At 51.9% G+C, this 22111-nt stretch overlaps 1 protein-coding gene across 9 annotated transcripts in view; it reads left to right on the forward strand.

Moving 5' to 3' along the window:
* Positions 1-22111, forward strand: part of LOC138843586 (rho GTPase-activating protein 20) — a 92222-nt gene that overhangs the window by 65621 nt on the left and 4490 nt on the right. For 4 of the 9 annotated variants that reach the window (XM_089302059.1, XM_089302060.1, XM_089302062.1 and 1 more), the window contains 9 exons: positions 752-858; positions 1649-1844; positions 2185-2335; positions 9067-9150; positions 10693-10815; positions 12362-12484; positions 14026-14130; positions 15673-15789; positions 17332-17430. In XM_089302059.1, coding sequence (XP_089158185.1) covers positions 752-858; positions 1649-1844; positions 2185-2335; positions 9067-9150; positions 10693-10815; positions 12362-12484; positions 14026-14130; positions 15673-15789; positions 17332-17430 — 1105 coding nt within the window. Of the gene's footprint in view, positions 1-751; positions 859-1648; positions 1845-2184; positions 2336-3602; positions 3637-8072; positions 8267-9066; positions 9151-10692; positions 10816-12361; positions 12485-14025; positions 14131-15672; positions 15790-17331; positions 17431-22111 lie in introns of those variants that run through there. The other 5 variants (XM_089302064.1, XM_089302063.1, XM_089302066.1 and 2 more) reach the window with 4 other exon arrangements.

The raw sequence follows: 22111 nt of genomic DNA on the forward strand, positions 1-22111 counted from the left end.
TCCTGGCTTCCGGATTCAATGTGGACATTTGCAGAGTAAATTCGTGTATGGAAGATTCCTCTCTGTCTCTGTTTCCCTCACTGTCTCTCTGTTTCTTTCTCTCTCTCCTCTCTCCCTCTCTCCCTCTCTCCCTCTGTGTGTGTGTGTTTCAACTCCATCTTTTACATAAATAAATAAGCTTACAATGACACAAACACACACACATGCTCATACAGAGATGTCAATCTTCCACATGTTTTCTGAGTGGCCCAGGTTGGGCTGGGCCAACCTGAAGCCAGAACCGAAAACTTGTTTCAGGTCTCTGAAGTAGGGCAGAGCCCCAAGTACTTGGGCAGTTACCCACTGCTTTCTCGGGCACTTTAGCAATGTGCTGGATCAGAAGTAGAGCAGCCAGGAATTGAAGTGACCCTCTGATAAGAGTTGATGGCATCCCTGGCAGCAGATTAATCCACTATGCCATAATAACTACCCTCCAAAAGATGATTGAGACAATAAGATGAGGTTTTTCTTCCCTTCCAAAACTTCTCAGACTGTGTACACCTCTAGAGTAAGTCAGAAGAAATGGAAGCACCCGTTTCTGCATGTACACAATGGTGGGAATTAGAGGCCAAACTCTATGGAGGTCGCAGTTTGAACGTCTAGAGAAAAAGCGGAGATTAAATGAAATATTGCAATTAAATGTTTTCTTTGTAATTTCTCAAGTCTATATTTGCCAACAAATTGATATAACTTCTTTTTTAATCTCTATAAGGAGTGTCTTCGAGCCTTTCCTGGCACTCTCTTTTCAACCGACCTCTATGATCAGTGGCTGGATGTTCTTGATAAAGGGAATGACGAGGAGGCCAGAGACATCCAGAGGTGATTCTATATAATTGGTACTGCATTCCAGACATGCCTCAGAAGGCAACCGACATAGTCTGAGAAAAAGATTTTCTGCTCTCGAGCATGAACCACTAGAAGAGTGCACATTGTGAAGAGGGTTCTTGTAGTCCCACACACCACAGCCAGAATCAGAAGACATGTAGACTCTACCATTGTCATTGAGTTCTTATTTCTCCCCAAATGTTATTATGGAGTTGTTGATATTGTACACATTCTGAATGTATGACATCGGTGGGGAGGAAGTCCGCTGGTGTCAGAGACATGCTACAAGAACAGTTGACCACTGGTCTGACCGTCATATTGTCAGAAGCAACTAAGTGCAGATCTCTGTGTGTGCTTATAGAATTGAAGTCAGTCAAGCGCTTTTGTATGTATTCATGCCCGGGATGTGTTTGTTCCATCACTGCTTTAGACTCTTGTCTTGAGGCAGCATTCTTGTACTATTACCTTTCAAAGAAGGGCAATGCTTTCAATTAATTGCTGTTGAATTTCCTCAGTAAGCTCTCACCTGAGAACATTCTGTAACACAACATCTGTTTTTAATATACCTGTGTTCAATTAGATATTTACAAAGTTATCCCAAATGAAAACACATTGTGATTTCAGCAAAAAAAGCATAGGAATTTTTTTTAAGACTTACAGCTCCTTTTGTCTGTATTTTCATTGGATTATGTCAATGGCATTAAAACTACTGTATTTCCTTTTTTTTATCTACAAATTCCTGAGGAAAATGACTTGTTATAAGACTGCATTTTTTTGTGTTTAGGCTTTTAGCCCATCTGCCCAGAACTAACACAGCTCTCATAAGACACTTGTTTTCATCATTATATGCAATCTCATGTAATGCATCATACAATCAGATGACTACATCAAAGTTAGCTTTGTGCATCACCCCGAGCCTTCTGTGTGTCTGGCGATCTACTTCAAGAAGCCCAGCCCTCGAAGATGAAATAAGGAGAAAGGTAATGAGTACCCTGTTTGTTTGTGTTGGAAAAGTGAAAGTCAGGATTTGCATTCTTGCCAAAGAAGCGAGTGATATCAAAATATTAGCCATTCAACTAGGCCACAAAATATGTTGGTCTTCTAATGAGAAATGTTTTTGGACAAGTTACATAGTATTCTTGGAAGTGTAACTGTCATTTAAGAGATAAAACTGGTTCGTATGTGTTACTGTCAAGTGCAAATTTTTGTTAGAATCCAGAATTTCACATTTTTGTGATGTTCACGGTTCACATAGGACTTGTGACTCCTAAATAGGCCAAGTGGAAAAGAGCACCCCATGTTCATCCTTTTGTGTCACAGCTTTCCCTCGTGGAGTTTCTGATTGCAAGTTATCCCAGAATATTTGCAGTTGACCAGAAGTCTAAGAAGAGCTGTATGAAATCCAAAAGAAACATTGGAGAGAGTACCCGGCAAGTCATCGCCACTGCGGGGCAGAGTGCTGCCAGCCCAGGTGAGAGTTCCCTGAGGTGGGATCTTAGGGCCAGCGTGCCAGGTTCTCTGGGAGAATTTCACTCCTTTGCTAAGAACCAGACCGCAAGCCTGCCAGGTGTCACAGGAGAAGCTTGAGTGATGTCCTGTAGCTCAGGGCTAACCCCAAGAGTAATGCCACCCCTCCCATGACTCCACCTGCTCTGTCTTCACAAGGGTAGCACAGAGCAGGAGGTTTTATGGTGTCCTGAGACCAAAGCACAGATAAGATGATGTACTTGACTTACCACGCCACTCTTGCGCAAATGATGTGTGCATCAGAGAGATCGTGTGTTGATCTAGTCTATGGAACCATTTTCTAACCAAATGTAAGTGTAGCCCTTACAAATGAGAGTGCCTCATGTGCTGAGGAAACGTGGACTTAAAGTAGTATGTGACTTCGCTGCTAAACATATTCAGATGAATGCACACTTTTTCATTATAGGTATTTATGATACAACTAGAAACAGTGTGTGCATAGACAAGTTCATTCTTTGAAATGCATTTCCACATACACTTCTGAGTTACTCTCTCCCATATAATCAGTGTGTTCCTGTTGAAGCATCGGCGAGGCTTGGTACTCTGTGGTAGCTGACACATCCCAAGTCCCAGTGCTCTTTGAAACCCTTTGAAAGGGAATAGTGTTAGGGATGAACAGAAAAGACCTCATGTCATAGAGGCTTCTTGCCAGTGTTCCAAATTTGGTGCCTTCATGTACCAACATGTCACCTTTGTATGTTGTGTACATAAATAGTACTCAAAGTTAAAAATAAAAACCTTAGAATAAATGAAAGATGGGGATTTGTTTTGCTCAAGAAAGTAGTACATCTATAAATCATTTTTTCATTAATTGTTCTTTCATAAACTTGTCTTCATGATGTCTCAGAAACTGCAAGACAATCTCCAATATGAGTCAATGATGTTATTCTATCCTTGGCTCCCTGTGGAAAACTAATGGGTACTTTTCCAAAGTACAAGATTCTTCATTTAAATGATTTCAAGGATTAAACCTCAAACTTTCAATTCAAAACAAGAATTGGTTTGATTCACAATGAGTATTCAACTTGGGCATCATTTTCTCAGAGACATACTTTGATATACTTAGTTTGATGATGTCTCAGAACTTAAAGAAACCCACATTGGGAGCAAATGATATTTACATTCCAAACAAATTCTTCTCCTGCAATCAGATACTGAAAAGTGACTGAAAATAGACTAACACTACTTTTGTTTTCTCGTCAATGGAAAAGATGACACTGTCACCGGAGTCTGAACCCATTAAAGGTATGGTGTCTGGCCAGAACTTTCCAAAGGAAAAAGAAGTCAAGCTTGAGCTTGTAAAGGGACCACCTGCGTCTTCTGTCCTCGCAATCTGAGTTACTGAAGAGTACCAAGAGCGTGCTTCCTTTAAATGTCCCTAAAATTCCTTTCACCTAACGCCAAAGGATAGTTTATAAAAGGTTTGCGCCTTGTTATCGATGTGCTTGAAATCTTCAGTTTCTTTCCTGGAAGGATAGAATTCCTTGGTAGAAAATTGCCCACGAGGCACCTACCCTAAGACAAACATTTTGAATCCAGTTATTCTGTAACTGTCTCACAGTTGCAAAATTCAATCATTGATTTTCAAGATAGATTTTCAGTATTTCTGTCCTTATCCTTTTTGCGCCTCTTAAAGTAATTCTCATGTTTTGTATATAAGTGGAATTTAAATAAAAATAAAACACCTGAAATGAATTTAGAAAGGAATTTTCCTGCTCAAAATATTGAAATGGCCAATAGACAGGTGAACAGATGCTCAGGATCACTAGTCTGCAGGGAGATGCAAATCAAAGCCACAATGATTTTTCACTTCAGCCCAGTTAGATGGCTATCATCCAAAAATCAAAAAGCAATCAATGCTGGTGATGATGTGGGGAAAAGGTACCCTAACCCACTGCTTGTGGGAATGTAAACTAGTAGAACCATTATGGAAGACAGTATGGAGATTCCTCAGAAATCTGAAAATAGATCTACCATATGACTGATCCATTCCACTCCTGGGAATGAACCCAAAGAAAATGAAATCAGCATGTGAAGTGTCATCTGTACCCCCATGTTTATTGCAGCTGAATTCACAACAACTAAGATGTGGAGTCAACCCAGATATCCATCAACTGATAATGGAATTAAGAAAATGTGGTATATACACACTGTGGAATACTCCTCAGCCATAAAAAGAAAAGAATGAAATCCTGTCTTTTGTATAGAAATGGATACAAGTGGGGACCATTAAGCCTAATGATACAAGCCAGTCCCTAAAAGACAAATATATTTATTTTCTCTGCTATGTGGCAGGTGATGTAGAATACAAAAAATACTTAGGAATAAAATGGATACTTTGTGATATGATTGCTCTTCTTAGGCCTTGTGTATACTTGTGTGGAACTGTAGTCTTCCGACTTTGTTACTTGTTGAATATATGGTTAGTGATAAATTAAGCCTGTGACTATAGAGTGGACTGAAAGCTTTTCTTTGTAAAACTTAAAGGAAAAGTAGGGAAGAAAAGAGGGGGTTGAGAGAGTGAGAGGGGGAGGGGGGAATTATGATTCTCTTCTTAGAACTGTAGCTGTGAAATACACGAAATCTGTTCTCTTTATATTAGTAACAATTCTAAAAAATGATTCAATTTGTGCAGTGGGTTCTCATCGTATCTATTTTCCTTTTCTTCAGTCTAACACTCTCCCAACTGAGCTATTTTGGCTGCCCCCAGTACGTTTTCTTTTTCTTTTCTTCATGAGGTCTCTGAAACCTCAGGAAAATCCCCTTTATGAGTACATGAAGTTGAGATTTCAGAGTTGATTTTACTTGTACCTTACACTGAGATGAGTCTGTTTTCTGAACATATTCTAAGACAGCTTTAGATTTTTCCACAGTGGAATCAATAAAACCAACATGAGAATCGGATCCAATGTCAAAGAATGTGACTGACCCAAACCCTCCACTTGGCAAAAAGGCTAGGCCCGAGTTTCAGATTGCCTGTGCGTGCCTTCTGAACCTTGTCTTCTGAGTTACTGAAGAGAACAATTGGTGTGGTTCCTAAGCATGTACTTGAATCTTCCTTGCACTGCCTTGAACGCCTGCTACAAACCAACTTGCCAAAATGTATAATTTTCCTAACTGGAATTGAACTCCTCCATTAATAACTCTCTTGCTAGAGAATGACCAGTGTGACTACCAAACTAAGGCAATGGTTTTGACTTCATATTTTTCTTGACTTGGCTTCCACGGGAACACTGACTATGCCGTTTGCCTTTATTTTTCTTGTGCTTATATTTTCTGGAAGGAAAATTACAGTTCAAAATGATATCCAAGGACAAACAGGAAACATGTAAGAGAATTTAGAATAGGAATCTTTTTTTCTTGAGCAAAAGGAAGTTCACACAGCATTTTCCCATAATGCATGTTTGCATGTATCTCCTTTCATGTGCTTGTATCGTATTTGGATTCAGAATAACTTCATTACCAGTTATCTGATGTTGAGAAGGGTCTGCTGTTGGAAAATGTACTATGATAGGTTTTGTTTTTCCTTCAACATGAAAGTTCACACTTCACTTGGAGTGTGGCACAGTGTAAGATGTGGTGACTGAACAAAATCGTCTACTGGCAAATAATGCCAAGCCCGAGCTGGCCAGGGCCCACATCTGTCTTTTGACCTCTGCATTCTGAACACTGGATGTGTTCAGTTAGCAGAATTACTTAGGATTTCATTTTATGTTCTCTGCCCATCTTTTAATGTGACATTAAGAGCTTCTTTTTCACAAATGTTTGAATGTGTGTTTCCTAACTAGCTTGACATCTTCAGTTTCTGCCTTGGAAGGGCAGATTCCCTTGAAAGAAAATTGCTGATGAGGCACAAACACTGAGACAACCATTTGCTTCTGCTGGAATCATGACTGCTTCACAATCGTACACCAAATCAGCACTCAATTTGCCGAGACTTTCATTTTCTGTATCCTCACACGTTTGCTACCTCAAATCGTAACTCCAAAGTTTGGTAGACTAGTGCTACTCAAATAAAAATAATATATCTGCAATGAATTTAGAAAATCTTTTGTTTAGCTCCAAAAGAATTCCGTCTTTGCATCTTGTACTCATGATATGTATTTCCCTCTCCTTTCCTTCACGAGGTCTCAGAAACCTCAAGGAAATCTCCATGATGATTGCCTGATGCTGGGGTGTTAAATCGTTGCCTTGACCTCTCATAGGGTCTGTTTTCCAAAGTTATCCCAAGACAACTGTAGATTTTTCTTCAATGGATTAAATAAAATCTACCTGAGAATTGGACCCAGTGTCTGGGAGTGTGACTGGCATAAACACTTCCTTCACTGGGCAAGGAGACCAAGACTAAGCATGGAATGAGCCCACCTATGTCATTTGTCCTCTGTCTTCTGAGTTACTGAAAATAACAGTTGTCAGGGTTTTTGAGGATTTTATCCCATCTTTCCTAAAATTCCTTGAAACCTCCTCAAGAACTAACTTGCCGAAATGGTTGAGCAGCTTTCCTAACTTGGATTGAAGTCGTCTTTTGCTGTGCAGGAGGGATAAAATGCCTAGAGAGTGAGTCACCCTTGTTGTCTCTATGCCAAGACAGTGGGTTAGCAAAGTGGCACATTTTCCTTGGCTCTCACCGGGATACTGGCCATTTCCCTAATTACTGGATCTTTTCATTTCATCTATGCCTATCCTCTTATTTTTCTGAAAGGGGAAGGGCAATTCTTAGCACAGAAATGAGCTGAGGAAGGGCCCATCTGTATAGAGTCACAGGAATTGGTTCCATAATCACTGGAATCATCAAGGCTTGCCAGTAGGACAAGGGGGAGGTCAACTTTGTCTCTCTCAGCACCAAGAACAAGGTCCTGGCTGTCACACTCTCTGGCAAGACTGAAATTGAACTCTCGGTGCACCAAAGATATACAGATAAAGAAACCCATATTCAGCTCAAGCCCAACTTCTATCCTTATGAACTGCAGCAGACTATACCACTGCAACACTCATAGACACAGTTACCATTGATGAACGTTGATGAACGCTGAGAGCCTAGACTCCTAGAGCAGCTTCACTCCAACACAAAGCAAAAATCCAAGTGCTAACCCTGCATTTGGCTAAACCATGAACTCTTTTCAATAAAAACTAATTCATAAAGAGGAGAAATGAAGAAACATTTCTATGCCCAGACATGCTGCTTTTCTCTGACAACAGATACTGAATTAGAGAGATGGCATGGTGGTTTTGCATTTTCACCTTTCATCCCTAAATGCTTGGAGCCATCCACCAAATACTGAATTTACCAATTATATGAGGGCAAGGCTAATGGCACTTGAGGTTTTCAGTTGCAGTGAAGGAGGGAAAAGATTAATTCACAGAGACTGTCACCAGGATCCCTACTAAGAAAGTGAACTGGGCATCATATTGTACTTTGTTGGCTCCCTAGCACAACAAATAGACAAATGATAGTTAAAAGAAATTTCATTACATCTGTGACTTACAGTGTTACCGCCTGAAAAGAGATGCACTAATTGAAACATGGAACGAGTGGGTTCCCCAATCCTGCCTAAGACATTTATATTTGTTTTCTATGGAGTTTGAAACCCAACATGACAATCATTTTTTTTTTTTGCTTCGGCTGGTCTCAGAACCCCGGGAAACGTGTCCACGAAGCATGGCTGTTGCCTGACGTGAAGTCATGGATTTGATCTCTGCTGCTGGAATGAGTGTGTTCTTAAAGCATGCCTGAACACTTTGAGATTTGTCTGACATGGAGTACATGAACCCAACATGAGCCTCAAAGAGTGCCCTGAATGGGACAGGCCCCAATCCTCCACTAGGGAAAAAGACCGGACCAAACAGCGGTGCGGCCACGCTTGCCTTCTGCCCTGTGAGTGAGCACAGAGGAGATTGTGCAGCTGCATAAGAATTTCTCCCACATGGCGGGAGCGTCAACGAGGGAGTGACATGACTAAGCATGTGCTGAACATGGTTCATGAGAACTGGGGTTGGCAGTAGTGTCCTGCAGGGACCAGAGAATTCCTAGAGGTATACTCACGTAGCCCCTTAGAGGGGACTGTGGTCTGGGTGAAATAAGGTTCTTTGCTCCCACTGGAACACCAAGGTGGCACTTGCAAGTTCCTGCATCCTTTCACTTCACATGCTCTTTAACGTTCCGATTTGTTGCAAAGTGATTCCTTCTCAAGAAATAAGTGGCTCTGCTCTCAAGCTGTGAAGGAACCTTGGATATGTGCCCAGGAAGGACGTGTCTCCTGGGAAAAGAGTGCCAGAATGCTAGTCAGGTTAACTGAGATTACAAATTGTACTTCCCATTACACCCAGAGCGTACATACACCACTGGTGCATGAGGGTCTCCACATGGCTTGAGCCCTTTAGACACTGTACAGGTGGCCAAACAAAATGGAGAGAGGGGTGAAATCAAACCATGAGCGACCCAACTACTCGACCCTGACACAGGCCCAAACCCACCCCCAATCCCGCTAGTTTCCCTGGGAAGAGAACCGTCCAGCGGGCCATGGCTGGACTGAGCCCGTGCCGGACATGGTGCTCAGTTGCCATCCTGGAGGGCCCAGAGGATTGCTCAGCCTGGTTTCCTAGGCGGAGGCAGGTGTGTTGCCGGCAAAGACCCTCACTCAGGCCAAGTGCGTGATGTCTCTTCTTCTTCCGCAGACGCCGAGCCCGGCACCCGGGAACCTGTTCCGGACGTGCCGCTCCCAACCATGACTCCCAGCACCGAAGCTGACCACGACCACGGTAGGGGCCCGTGTGCCTTGTGTCCTCTGCCCCTGGGAGCCCACTGGGTTGCCGGGGCTCCTTGAGCGAGAACGGGCTTTCCTATTGCCTCCGGGACCGGGAAGGTGTCGCCATGGGATTCCTTGTCCCGAAACGCTGGCCTGTGCTCTGGAGCTGCGGGGACGTCCTCGGGGCTCTGCCCGGGAAGGATGTGCTCCCTGGGGAGAGAGGGGCCGCGGTGCGAGTCAGGCGCTCCGAGACGGGGCCGTGTGTCCTCCCGGGTGCTCTGGTTGGCTGCACGCTGCCTGGGCCTGTCCGCAGGTTGTCCGTTTCTCTGCGTGGTGGTCTGCTAACCCGTGCGGGAGGGGCGTAGGCTTCCCCGCCCCCCACGTCTGCTCCCGCCATGACCCACCCCGGGGGTCTGGTGCAGCACTCCCAGCCCGCATGCCTGGCGTCGCCACAGAGGCTGCAAGTGCAGAAGCCTCATGGGACCCGGCGTGGAGTGCCCCACTGCCCCTGGTGGCCCAGTGTGCGCAGCGGACTTAGGCGCGGGCACGCTGGGCTCCGCGAGGGTGGTGCTCTGTGCCTCTGCCTCTCCTGAGACGTCCTTGCCTTCCTCTTGGCGTTGGCTGGTCTCCGAGCTCCCGGGACAGCGTCCAGGAGGCGTGGCCGCTGCCTGAGGACAAGTCCTCGATGTGCCCTCTGACGCTGGCACGAGCGTGTTCTGGACCCGTGCCGTGCCCCCAGGCAGCTGGGGAGTTGTCTGCCTTGTAGTGCGGCGGGCCACCAGGAGAATCTGACCCAGTGTCCTGGATGGGCCAGTTCCCAGTCGTGCGCTCGTGGCCCAGACCAGACCCGGGCTGGTGTGTGGAGCCAGCCATGCGGGCCCGTCTGTCCTCCGTGCCCTGAGTGGGCGCAGATGAGAGAGGGCGCGGTTGCTCCGTCCGCTTTTCTCCCCTCTCGCCCCCATGCGGGGAGCCGTCCAGCGGGGCCTGGCTGGACTGAGCCCGTGCCGGACACGGTGCTCCGTTGCCGTCCTGGAGGGCCCAGAGGATTGCTCGAGGTGTGCCCACCAGGCCCCTCCCCTGAGACAGGGGGCTGGGTGCCGTCAGGTTCTTTCTTGGCTGCCCCTGGAACCCGGAGGTGGCCCTTGCCTGGTTCCTGGATCCTTTCACTTCCCCTTCCTCGTCGCCTTGCCGTGTGGAAGGGAAGGGCCGCTCTTAGCCCGCCAGCCCTGGCCAAGGAGGGGAACCCACTCGGAGGGTGGGGTGGCACCAAGGCCTTGCGCGGCCCAACGCACAAGGGGGGGACGGTGCGCCCTGCTGCGGGCCCTCGCCCTGGCCCCGGTGCCACCAGTTTCCCTTGGCCGAGATTCTTTGTGGCCTAGGCAGGCAGGCGCCCGTGCTGTCTCCGCACTGACCTAGGCACCCACCCACATGAGGCGTCGGGAGGTGTGGGGCCGGGAGAACATTGCTCTGCCTGGTTTCCTAGGCGGAGGCAGGTGTGTTGTCGGCAGAGACCCTCACTCAGGCCAAGTGCGTGATGTCTCTTCTTCTTCCGCAGACGCCGAGCCCGGCACCCGGGAACCTGTTCCGGACGTGCCGCTCCCAACCATGACTCCCAGCACCGAGGAGGCTGACCACGACCACGACCACGACCACGACCACGACCACGACCACGACCACGGTAGGGGCCCGTGTGCCTTGTGTCCTCTGCCCCTGGGAGCCCGCTGGGTTGCCGGGGCTCCTTGAGCGAGAACGGGCTTTCCTATTGCCTCCGGGACCGGGAAGGTGTCGCCATGGGATTCCTTGTCCCGAAACGCTGGCCTGTGCTCTGGAGCTGCGGGGACGTCCTCGGGGCTCTGCCCGGGAAGGATGTGCTCCCTGGGGAGAGAGGGGCCGCGGTGCGAGTCAGGCGCTCCGAGACGGGGCCGTGTGTCCTCCCGGGTGCTCTGGTTGGCTGCACGCTGCCTGGGCCTGTCCGCAGGTTGTCCGTTTCTCTGCGTGGTGGTCTGCTGACCCGTGCGGGAGGGGCGTAGGCTTCCCCGCCCCCCACGTCTGCTCCCGCCATGACCCACCCCGGGGGTCTGGTGCAGCACTCCCAGCCCGCATGCCTGGCGTGGCCACGGAGGCTGCGAGTGCAGAAGCCTCATGGGACCCGGCGTGGAGTGCCCCACTGCCCCTGGTGGCCCAGTGTGCGCAGCGGACTTAGGCGCGGGCACGCTGGGCTCCGCGAGGGTGGTGCTCTGTGCCTCTGCCTCTCCTGAGACGTCCTTGCCTTCCTCTTGGCGTTGGCTGGTCTCCGAGCTCCCGGGACAGCGTCCAGGAGGCGTGGCCGCTGCCTGAGGACAAGTCCTCGATGTGCCTGCCCTCTGACGCTGGCACGAGCGTGTTCTGGACCCGTGCCGTGCCCCCAGGCAGCTGGGGAGTTGTCTGCCTTGTAGTGCGGCGGGCCACCAGGAGAATCTGACCCAGTGTCCTGGATGGGCCAGTTCCCAGTCGTGCGCTCGTGGCCCAGACCAGACCCGGGCTGGTGTGTGGAGCCAGCCACGCGGGCCCGCCTGTCCTGCGTGCCCTGAGTGGGCGCAGATGAGAGAGGGCGCGGTTGCTCCGTCCGCTTTTCACCCCTCTCGCCCCCATGCGGGGAACCGTCCAGCGAGGCCTGGCTGGACTGAGCCCGTGCCGGACACGGTGCTCCGTTGCCGTCCTGGAGGGCCCAGAGGATTGCTCGAGGTGTGCCCACCAGGCCCCTCCCCTGAGACAGGGGGCTGGGTGCCGTCAGGTTCTTTCTTGGCTGCCCCTGGAACCCGGAGGTGGCCCTTGCCTGGTTCCTGGATCCTTTCACTTCCCCTTCCTCGTCGCCTTGCCGTGTGGAAGGGAAGGGCCGCTCTTAGCCCGCCAGCCCTGGCCAAGGAGGGGAACCCACTCGGAGGGTGGGGTGGCACCAAGGCCTTGCGCGGCCCAACGCACAAGGGGGGGACGGTGCGCCCTGCTGCGGGCCCTCGCCCTGGCCCCGGTGCCACCAGTTTCCCTTGGCCGGGATTCTTTGTGGCCTAGGCAGGCAGGCGCCCGTGCTGTCTCCGCACTGACCTAGGCACCCACCCACATGAGGCGTCGGGAGGTGTGGGGCCGGGAGAACATTGCTCTGCCTGGTTTCCTAGGCGGAGGCAGGTGTGTTGTCGGCAGAGACCCTCACTCAGGCCAAGTGCGTGATGTCTCTTCTTCTTCCGCAGACGCCGAGCCCGGCACCCGGGAACCTGTTCCGGACGTGCCGCTCCCAACCATGACTCCCAGCACCGAGGAGGCTGACCACGACCACGACCACGACCACGACCCCGACCCCGAGCACGACCACGGTAGGGGCCCGTGTGCCTTGTGTCCTCTGCCCCTGGGAGCCCGCTGGGTTGCCGGGGCTCCTTGAGCGAGAACGGGCTTTCCTATTGCCTCCGGGACCGGGAAGGTGTCGCCATGCGATTCCTTGTCCCGAAACGCTGGCCTGTGCTCTGGAGCTGCGGGGACGTCCTCGGGGCTCTGCCCGGGAAGGATGTGCTCCCTGGGGAGAGAGGGGCCGCGGTGCGAGTCAGGCGCTCCGAGACGGGGCCGTGTGTCCTCCCGGGTGCTCTGGTTGGCTGCACGCTGCCTGGGCCTGTCCGCAGGTTGTGCGTTTCTCTGCGTGGTGGTCTGCTGACCCGTGCGGGAGGGGCGTAGGCTTCCCCGCCCCCCACGTCTGCTCCCGCCATGACCCACCCCGGGGGTCTGGTGCAGCACTCCCAGCCCGCATGCCTGGCGTGGCCACGGAGGCTGCGAGTGCAGAAGCCTCATGGGACCCGGCGTGGAGTGCCCCACTGCCCCTGGTGGCCCAGTGTGCGCAGCGGACTTAGGCGCGGGCACGCTGGGCTCCGCGAGGGTGGTGCTCTGTGCCTCTGCCTCTCCTGAGACGTCCTTGCCTTCCTCTTGGCGTTGGCTGGTCTCCGAGCTCCCGGGACAGCGTCCAGGAGGCGTGGCCGCTGCCTGAGGACAAGTCCTCGATGTGCCCTCTGACGCTGGCACGAGCGTGTTCTGGACCCGTGCCGTGCCCCCAGGCAGCTGGGGAGTTGTCTGCCTTGTAGTGCGGCGGGCCACCAGGAGAATCTGACCCAGTGTCCTGGATGGGCCAGTTCCCAGTCGTGCGCTCGTGGCCCAGACCAGACCCGGGCTGGTGTGTGGAGCCAGCCACGCGGGCCCGTCTGTCCTCCGTGCCCTGAGTGGGCGCAGATGAGAGAGGGCGCGGTTGCTCCGTCCGCTTTTCTCCCCTCTCGCCCCCATGCGGGGAGCCGTCCAGCGAGGCCTGGCTGGACTGAGCCCGTGCCGGACACGGTGCTCCGTTGCCGTCCTGGAGGGCCCAGAGGATTGCTCGAGGTGTGCCCACCAGGCCCCTCCCCTGAGACAGGGGGCTGGGTGCCGTCAGGTTCTTTCTTGGCTGCCCCTGGAACCCGGAGGTGGCCCTTGCCTGGTTCCTGGATCCTTTCACTTCCCCTTCCTCGTCGCCTTGCCGTGTGGAAGGGAAGGGCCGCTCTTAGCCCGCCAGCCCTGGCCAAGGAGGGGAACCCACTCGGAGGGTGGGGTGGCACCAAGGCCTTGCGCGGCCCAACGCACAAGGGGGGACGGCGCGCCCTGCTGCGGGCCCTCGCCCTGGCCCCGGTGCCACCAGTTTCCCTTGGCCGGGATTCTTTGTGGCCTAGGCAGGCAGGCGCCCGTGCTGTCTCCGCACTGACCTAGGCACCCACCCACATGAGGCGTCGGGAGGTGTGGGGCCGGGAGAACATTGCTCTGCCTGGTTTCCTAGGCGGAGGCAGGTGTGTTGTCGGCAGAGACCCTCACTCAGGCCAAGTGCGTGATGTCTCTTCTTCTTCCGCAGACGCCGAGCCCGGCACCCGGGAACCTGTTCCGGACGTGCCGCTCCCAACCATGACTCCCAGCACCGAGGAGGCTGACCACGACCACGACCACGACCACAACCACGGTAGGGGCCCCGTGTGCCTTGTGTCCTCTGCCCCTGGGAGCCCGCTGGGTTGCCGGGGCTCCTTGAGCGAGAACGGGCTTTCCTATTGCCTCCGGGACCGGGAAGGTGTCGCCATGCGATTCCTTGTCCCGAAACGCTGGCCTGTGCTCTGGAGCTGCGGGGACGTCCTCGGGGCTCTGCCCGGGAAGGATGTGCTCCCTGGGGAGAGAGGGGCCGCGGTGCGAGTCAGGCGCTCCGAGACGGGGCCGTGTGTCCTCCCGGGTGCTCTGGTTGGCTGCACGCTGCCTGGGCCTGTCCGCAGGTTGTCCGTTTCTCTGCGTGGTGGTCTGCTAACCCGTGCGGGAGGGGCGTAGGCTTCCCCGCCCCCCACGTCTGCTCCCGCCATGACCCACCCCGGGGGTCTGGTGCAGCACTCCCAGCCCGCATGCCTGGCGTGGCCACGGAGGCTGCGAGTGCAGAAGCCTCATGGGACCCGGCGTGGAGTGCCCCACTGCCCCTGGTGGCCCAGTGTGCGCAGCGGACTTAGGCGCGGGCACGCTGGGCTCCGCGAGGGTGGTGCTCTGTGCCTCTGCCTCTCCTGAGACGTCCTTGCCTTCCTCTTGGCGTTGGCTGGTCTCCGAGCTCCCGGGACAGCGTCCAGGAGGCGTGGCCGCTGCCTGAGGACCAGTCCTCGATGTGCCCTCTGACGCTGGCACGAGCGTGTTCTGGACCCGTGCCGTGCCCCCAGGCAGCTGGGGAGTTGTCTGCCTTGTAGTGCGGCGGGCCACCAGGAGAATCTGACCCAGTGTCCTGGATGGGCCAGTTCCCAGTCGTGCGCTCGTGGCCCAGACCAGACCCGGGCTGGTGTGTGGAGCCAGCCACGCGGGCCCGTCTGTCCTGCGTGCCCTGAGTGGGCGCAGATGAGAGAGGGCGCGGTTGCTCCGTCCGCTTTTCTCCCCTCTCGCCCCCACGCGGGGAGCCGTCCAGCGGGGCCTGGCTGGACTGAGCCCGTGCCGGACACGGTGCTCCGTTGCCGTCCTGGAGGGCCCAGAGGATTGCTCGAGGTGTGCCCACCAGGCCCCTCCCCTGAGACAGGGGGCTGGGTGCCGTCAGGTTCTTTCTTGGCTGCCCCTGGAACCCGGAGGTGGCCCTTGCCTGGTTCCTGGATCCTTTCACTTCCCCTTCCTCGTCGCCTTGCCGTGTGGAAGGGAAGGGCCGCTCTTAGCCCGCCAGCCCTGGCCAAGGAGGGGAACCCACTCGGAGGGTGGGGTGGCACCAAGGCCTTGCGCGGCCCAACGCACAAGGGGGGACGGCGCGCCCTGCTGCGGGCCCTCGCCCTGGCCCCGGTGCCACCCGTTTCCCTTGGTCGGGACTCTTTGTGGCCTAGGCAGGCAGGCGCCCGTGCTGTCTCCGCACTGACCTAGGCACCCACCCACATGAGGCGTCGGGAGGTGTGGGGCCGGGAGAACGTTTCTCTGCCTGGTTTCCTAGGCGGAGGCAGGTGTGTTGTCGGCAGAGACCCTCACTCGGGCCAAGTGCGTGATGTCTCTTCTTCTTCCGCAGACGCCGAGCCCGGCACCCGGGAACCTGTTCCGGACGTGCCGCTCCCAACCATGACTCCCAGCACCGAGGAGGCTGACCACGACCACGACCACGACCACGACCACGACCACAACCACGGTAGGGGCCCCGTGTGCCTTGTGTCCTCTGCCCCTGGGAGCCCGCTGGGTTGCCGGGGCTCCTTGAGCGAGAACGGGCTTTCCTATTGCCTCCGGGACCGGGAAGGTGTCGCCATGCGATTCCTTGTCCCGAAACGCTGGCCTGTGCTCTGGAGCTGCGGGGACGTCCTCGGGGCTCTGCCCGGGAAGGATGTGCTCCCTGGGGAGAGAGGGGCCGCGGTGCGAGTCAGGCGCTCCGAGACGGGGCCGTGTGTCCTCCCGGGTGCTCTGGTTGGCTGCACGCTGCCTGGGCCTGTCCGCAGGTTGTGCGTTTCTCTGCGTGGTGGTCTGCTAACCCGTGCGGGAGGGGCGTAGGCTTCCCCGCCCCCCACGTCTGCTCCCGCCATGACCCACCCCGGGGGTCTGGTGCAGCACTCCCAGCCCGCATGCCTGGCGTGGCCACGGAGGCTGCGAGTGCAGAAGCCTCATGGGACCCGGCGTGGAGTGCCCCACTGCCCCTGGTGGCCCAGTGTGCGCAGCGGACTTAGGCGCGGGCACGCTGGGCTCCGCGAGGGTGGTGCTCTGTGCCTCTGCCTCTCCTGAGACGTCCTTGCCTTCCTCTTGGCGTTGGCTGGTCTCCGAGCTCCCGGGACAGCGTCCAGGAGGCGTGGCCGCTGCCTGAGGACCAGTCCTCGATGTGCCCTCTGACGCTGGCACGAGCGTGTTCTGGACCCGTGCCGTGCCCCCAGGCAGCTGGGGAGTTGTCTGCCTTGTAGTGCGGCGGGCCACCAGGAGAATCTGACCCAGTGTCCTGGATGGGCCAGTTCCCAGTCGTGCGCTCGTGGCCCAGACCAGACCCGGGCTGGTGTGTGGAGCCAGCCACGCGGGCCCGTCTGTCCTGCGTGCCCTGAGTGGGCGCAGATGAGAGAGGGCGCGGTTGCTCCGTCCGCTTTTCTCCCCTCTCGCCCCCACGCGGGGAGCCGTCCAGCGAGGCCTGGCTGGACTGAGCCCGTGCCGGACACGGTGCTCCGTTGCCGTCCTGGAGGGCCCAGAGGATTGCTCGAGGTGTGCCCACCAGGCCCCTCCCCTGAGACAGGGGGCTGGGTGCCGTCAGGTTCTTTCTTGGCTGCCCCTGGAACCCGGAGGTGGCCCTTGCCTGGTTCCTGGATCCTTTCACTTCCCCTTCCTCGTCGCCTTGCCGTGTGGAAGGGAAGGGCCGCTCTTAGCCCGCCAGCCCTGGCCAAGGAGGGGAACCCACTCGGAGGGTGGGGTGGCACCAAGGCCTTGCGCGGCCCAACGCACAAGGGGGGACGGCGCGCCCTGCTGCGGGCCCTCGCCCTGGCCCCGGTGCCACCAGTTTCCCTTGGCCGGGATTCTTTGTGGCCTAGGCAGGCAGGCGCCCGTGCTGTCTCCGCACTGACCTAGGCACCCACCCACATGAGGCGTCGGGAGGTGTGGGGCCGGGATAACATTGCTCTACCTGGTTTCCTAGGCGGAGGCAGGTGTGTTGTCGGCAGAGACCCTCACTCGGGCCAAGTGCGTGATGTCTCTTCTTCTTCCGCAGACGCCGAGCCCGGCACCCGGGAACCTGTTCCGGACGTGCCGCTCCCAACCATGACTCCCAGCACCGAGGAGGCTGACCACGACCCCGACCACGACCACGGTAGGGGCCCCGTGTGCCTTGTGTCCTCTGCCCCTGGGAGCCCGCTGGGTTGCCGGGGCTCCTTGAGCGAGAACGGGCTTTCCTATTGCCTCCGGGACTGGGAAGCTTCTGCAAAGTGCTTCCTTGTTACCAGAAGGTGTCCTGTGACCTAGGATTTCTCTGTCTTTTGCTTACATAGATCTTTCATTTTTTCCTCCAGTGTTTGAACTGCCTTTAACGCTGCTTTTTCAGTCTGTTTTGCTTCGATTTTCTTCACCTTCCTTAAAGGTTTCCCTTTTTTTTTTTTTTTTTTGTCTCTGAGTGGTACAGTTTTCTCTGTCTCTCTGTGCCCATTTTGCCTTTGCACTGTAATATGTACTTTGTTTCCTGTAATTTGCCATGATTCAGGACATTTTTCTCAGTGACCTCTTTCTGTGAATCCAAGATTTTCTGTTTCATTCTGGTTTTTTGTAGGTTCTGTGGTCTCTGTAATCTTGTTACAGATCGTTGTCCCCAAACTTGTAGCGCCCCCATTTGAACTTAGGAACAATCTGTTTGGCTCATGTGTGGTTTGTGCTTTAGAGTTACTGCTGTTGTTCCTTTTTGACGTGACATTTTTGTGGTGGAATGTTATTGCTAAGTGTCTCCTTTTCTGAAAATATGTCTGTGTTTTCTACCTGTTTTGGAATCTTCATCCTTCTGCTTAACATGGATGCATTTCTTCAGTGTAGAAGTGCTCGTGTGCAAGTCGTGTCCTCCATGACTGCCTTTTGTCCTCGTGAGTCCTATCATTGGCTGAACACTGCTGCATAACGACTCGGCATTTTTGAATGTTCGCAGAGCCTTTTAGTTTTTCTTCCTTACTCTTTAGTTAGGAAGTTATTTTTTGTTACTCTATACTAATGCTGAATGAAATCTGTCTTCTCAGTCACTCAGTTCAGTATGCCTGGATCCTTCCATGGATGAAATAATAGCAGAACTCTAATCAAGTGTCAAGTCTTCTCGCTGAACCTAATGCTCCAGTGTGCAGTGGAGCCAACCTGCACCTATATTTGCATGTTGTTCCATTCCTGTGTTCCCCATTCGAACATTTGTAAATATAGTAGAAAATTTTTCAGATATTGTCTGAGATGGTACCAAACTAAAAAACACTCTTGGACTACCTGTGACTTTACTTGTCTCCCAGGTAGACACCATTTGTGCCATTTGTATGTTACCAGATCTCTCATTACATCTTTCTCTATTCTTTGGCTGTCTGGAATTGTCTTTGCAATTAGGAGTATCAAGATATGTCCCTGGACAGAAAGAAAACCTTTAAGAATGAGTGGAGCGCAGGAAATGATTTTACTCTAGCTGTTTGAAATCCATGAGCCATTTCCCATAATGTATGTTTGCATGTACAGGAACATGAGTCAGAATTGTCAGGAACATCCATTGTGAGTGTGTTCATCTCTGTGTTTCAGAAATACTGATTTTATTCCTCTCTGATGTGAAAAATCACCGAGGACTTATTTTCTTTCCCTTACCGAAAGACCTGATGATTACATGGGAATCTGACATTTAGGATGGTCTGATAACTGATCAAACTCCAAATGTGTCCAATGATGCTAGCACCAGTCTCCCTTTGGGTACACTTCTGTTCTAACCTCTGTTCTCTTGAGCACTTGATGTGCTCAAATACCAGAATGCCTTACAAGTTCCTTTGATATTCTCTGCTGATCCTTTCTCTGAACACTAGGGGTTGCTTTTTCCATTTTTCCTTTGTGTTTCTTAGGTTGCTGGAAACCTTTGATGTTCTGGCCTGGAAGGATAGAGTTCCTAGGTACAACATTGCCCCTGGGGCACATTTACTGAGACAGCCAGTTTGCTTCCTGTGGCTCTACACTCAGTATGCGCTTCCCAAGATCACAAAGATGTTCAGTTTCTCTCTCCTTATGCTTTTGCAGCTGTTTATGGTCACTGCAATGCTTGGTACACAAGTTCTATACCACCACGTGCCACACACTTTTTTCCTTGTAGTATTCTAGCTTTGCATTTGGTACTTCTGATATGTAGTTGATTCTTAGTTTATGATGTCTCAGAAACCTCCAGAAAGTGTTGATTTTGAGTGCCATTTGCTGGGATGTCAAATCATTGATTTGCTTGTAATAGCAGGTTGAGTGTGTTTTCTCAACCTATCCGAAGACACTTTTAGGTACATCTGCAGCGGAGTCAATCTAACCAACTTGGAAATCCTAACCATTGCCACACATATACCTGGTCCAAATCCTCCATGCGAAGAGAAGGGCATGCCTGAGCTTGGCATGTGTCAACCGTGTCATTTGTATTCTGTCTATTGCTTTACTGAAGAGTCGGCATGGTTGCTTAGTAGCTTGTCGCATCCTATCTACATTTCTGGAGCCCTCCATGAAGGATAAACTTGCCTAAATATTTGCATGACTTTGTCATGTTGAATTTAAGTCTTCAGTTGCTGTCCAGGAGGGACCGGATTCCTGATGGAGTTATCCATGTGGCTCCTGTACTAGGACAGTGGGTTGTGCATCATATTGTTCTTTCGTGGCTCCCACTGGGACATGGAGAGAGCACTTTCTGAATTACTGGATCCTTTCTTTTCATCTATGACTGTTGTCTCATTTTCTCCAAGTGGAAGGGAAATTCTTTAAACTCAAATGATTGCCAAGGACATAAACCTCTAAGAATGATTTTCAACTTGCCAGTTGTTTTTCTCTCAAAACATGACAACATCTCCCCATTTTCTCCTAATTTGGATTTTTGTAGACTTACCCTTATTATGTCTCAGAAAACTTGTGCACATCCACATTATGAGAATGTGTTGTTTGGGTTGGAGATCACTTCTGTTCCTGCTTTCTGACATGGAGTTGGATCTGCATCTGAAAATCTGCTTAGGCAACTTTTGTTTTTTCTTCCACAGGAAGTATGATAGTCTCACTGGAGTCAAACCCAGAATCAGGCATGGTGACTGAGCAGAGCCTTCCAGTGGCAAATGATACCATGCCTCAGCTCAGTAGGGGTCCATATGTTTTATGTCCTCTGATCTATGAGATGCTGAAGATTTCACGTGGCATAAGTTCTGAGAACTCCTCTTCAGTATGTCTGCCATGCTTTCAAGATAATACTGAGAGCTGCTTTTCCCAGAACGTTTGGCTATGTTTTCTTAATGTTCCTGAAACCTTTAGTTTCTGCCACGGAAGGACGTATTTCCTCGATAGAGATTTGCCCACGTGACACCTGTACAAGACCGTCATGTGGAAGCGCATCATCTCTCACTGGCCAACAGCTGCACATTCTATGGGCACTTTGCAAGTTACCAGAAACTTGGCGATTGTCTATCTTTACCCCTTTGCTATAGCCTAAGGTCATCTGATGCTTTGTTCTCAGCTGCTGTTCAAATACAAATAAAACATCTTGAAGAAATTTAAAATAGGAATTGTTTAACAACTCTCCTATCTATCTGTTTTGTTCTCATGCATTTTCCTTTACTTCTGTTTTGGGGTACCATAAAGTTCATGAGAATCATCATTATGAATTAAACATGGTGGGATGTAAAATAATTTATGTTACACCATGTGCATATTGATATGGGTCTGTTTTCTGAAAACATCATTAGACAGCCTTAGTTCTTTCCATCAACAGAATAAGTAACACCACAATGGAAATCCAATCAGTGTCAAGGTGTGTGACTGACCATGATCTTCACTGTGTGAATATTCAGCCCGAATCTAGAGTGGGACCACACTTTCCTTTTGCACTTTATCTTCTTAGTTACTGAAAAGCACTTTGGTGTATTTCCTTAGGATTTCTTCTTACTTCCATACAGTTTCTTTAAGTTTACACAAAGAATCCATTTTCAAAATGTTCATGTGACCACTAACTTGACTCGGTCTCTTCGGTTGTTCTCCAGGAAGGATGGAATTGCTCAGCAGAGATTGTCCTTGAGGGCTCTAATCTAAGGCAAAGCTTTTGTTTCATGTTGTTCTCTGTGTGGCTCCCAGCAGAACACGGAATGGGCACTTTCCAAGTTACCGTATCCTTTCCTTTTGTCTATACTTGGCTTTTTCTTTATTGAGGGGTGTTTGCAATTGGTAAGTCACAAACGATATTTAAGGATAAAAATAAGGAATCTAAGGATATATTTGAAATTGGCATTTTTGTCGCTGAATTATTAAATCTATGAGCCGCTTTCTCATTGTACCTATCTTTATAAACCTATGTCTGGCCGGCGCCGCGGCTCACTAGGCTAATCCTCCCCCTTGCAGCGCCGGCACACCGGGTTCTAGTCCTGGTCAGGGTGCCGGATTCTGTCCCGGCTGCCCCTCTTCCAGGCCAGCTCTCTGCTGTGGCTAGGGAAGGGAGTGCAGTGGAGGATGGCCCAAGTGCTTGGGCCCTGCACTCCTTGGGAGACCAGGAGAAGTACCTGGCTCCTGCCATAGGATCACTGAGGTGCGCCGGCCGCAGCAGCCGTTGGAGGGTGAACCAACGGCAAGGGAAGACCTTTCTCTGCCTCTCTCTCACTGTCCACTCTGCCTGTCAAAAATATATAAATAAATAAACAAAAATAAACCTATGTTTATCTTGTGTCAGAAAACTCATGAAAATCCACATTTTGAGCATGTATTTCTATGGGTTCAAATAATGTTTTCCTGTTGTCAGTTGATAAAATGATTGTGTTCTGAAAATATCC

Source organism: Oryctolagus cuniculus, chromosome 8 (genome assembly GCF_051225735.1).
Source record: "Oryctolagus cuniculus isolate XC-2025 breed Fujian yellow rabbit chromosome 8, ASM5122573v1, whole genome shotgun sequence".
NCBI lineage: Eukaryota > Metazoa > Chordata > Mammalia > Lagomorpha > Leporidae > Oryctolagus > Oryctolagus cuniculus.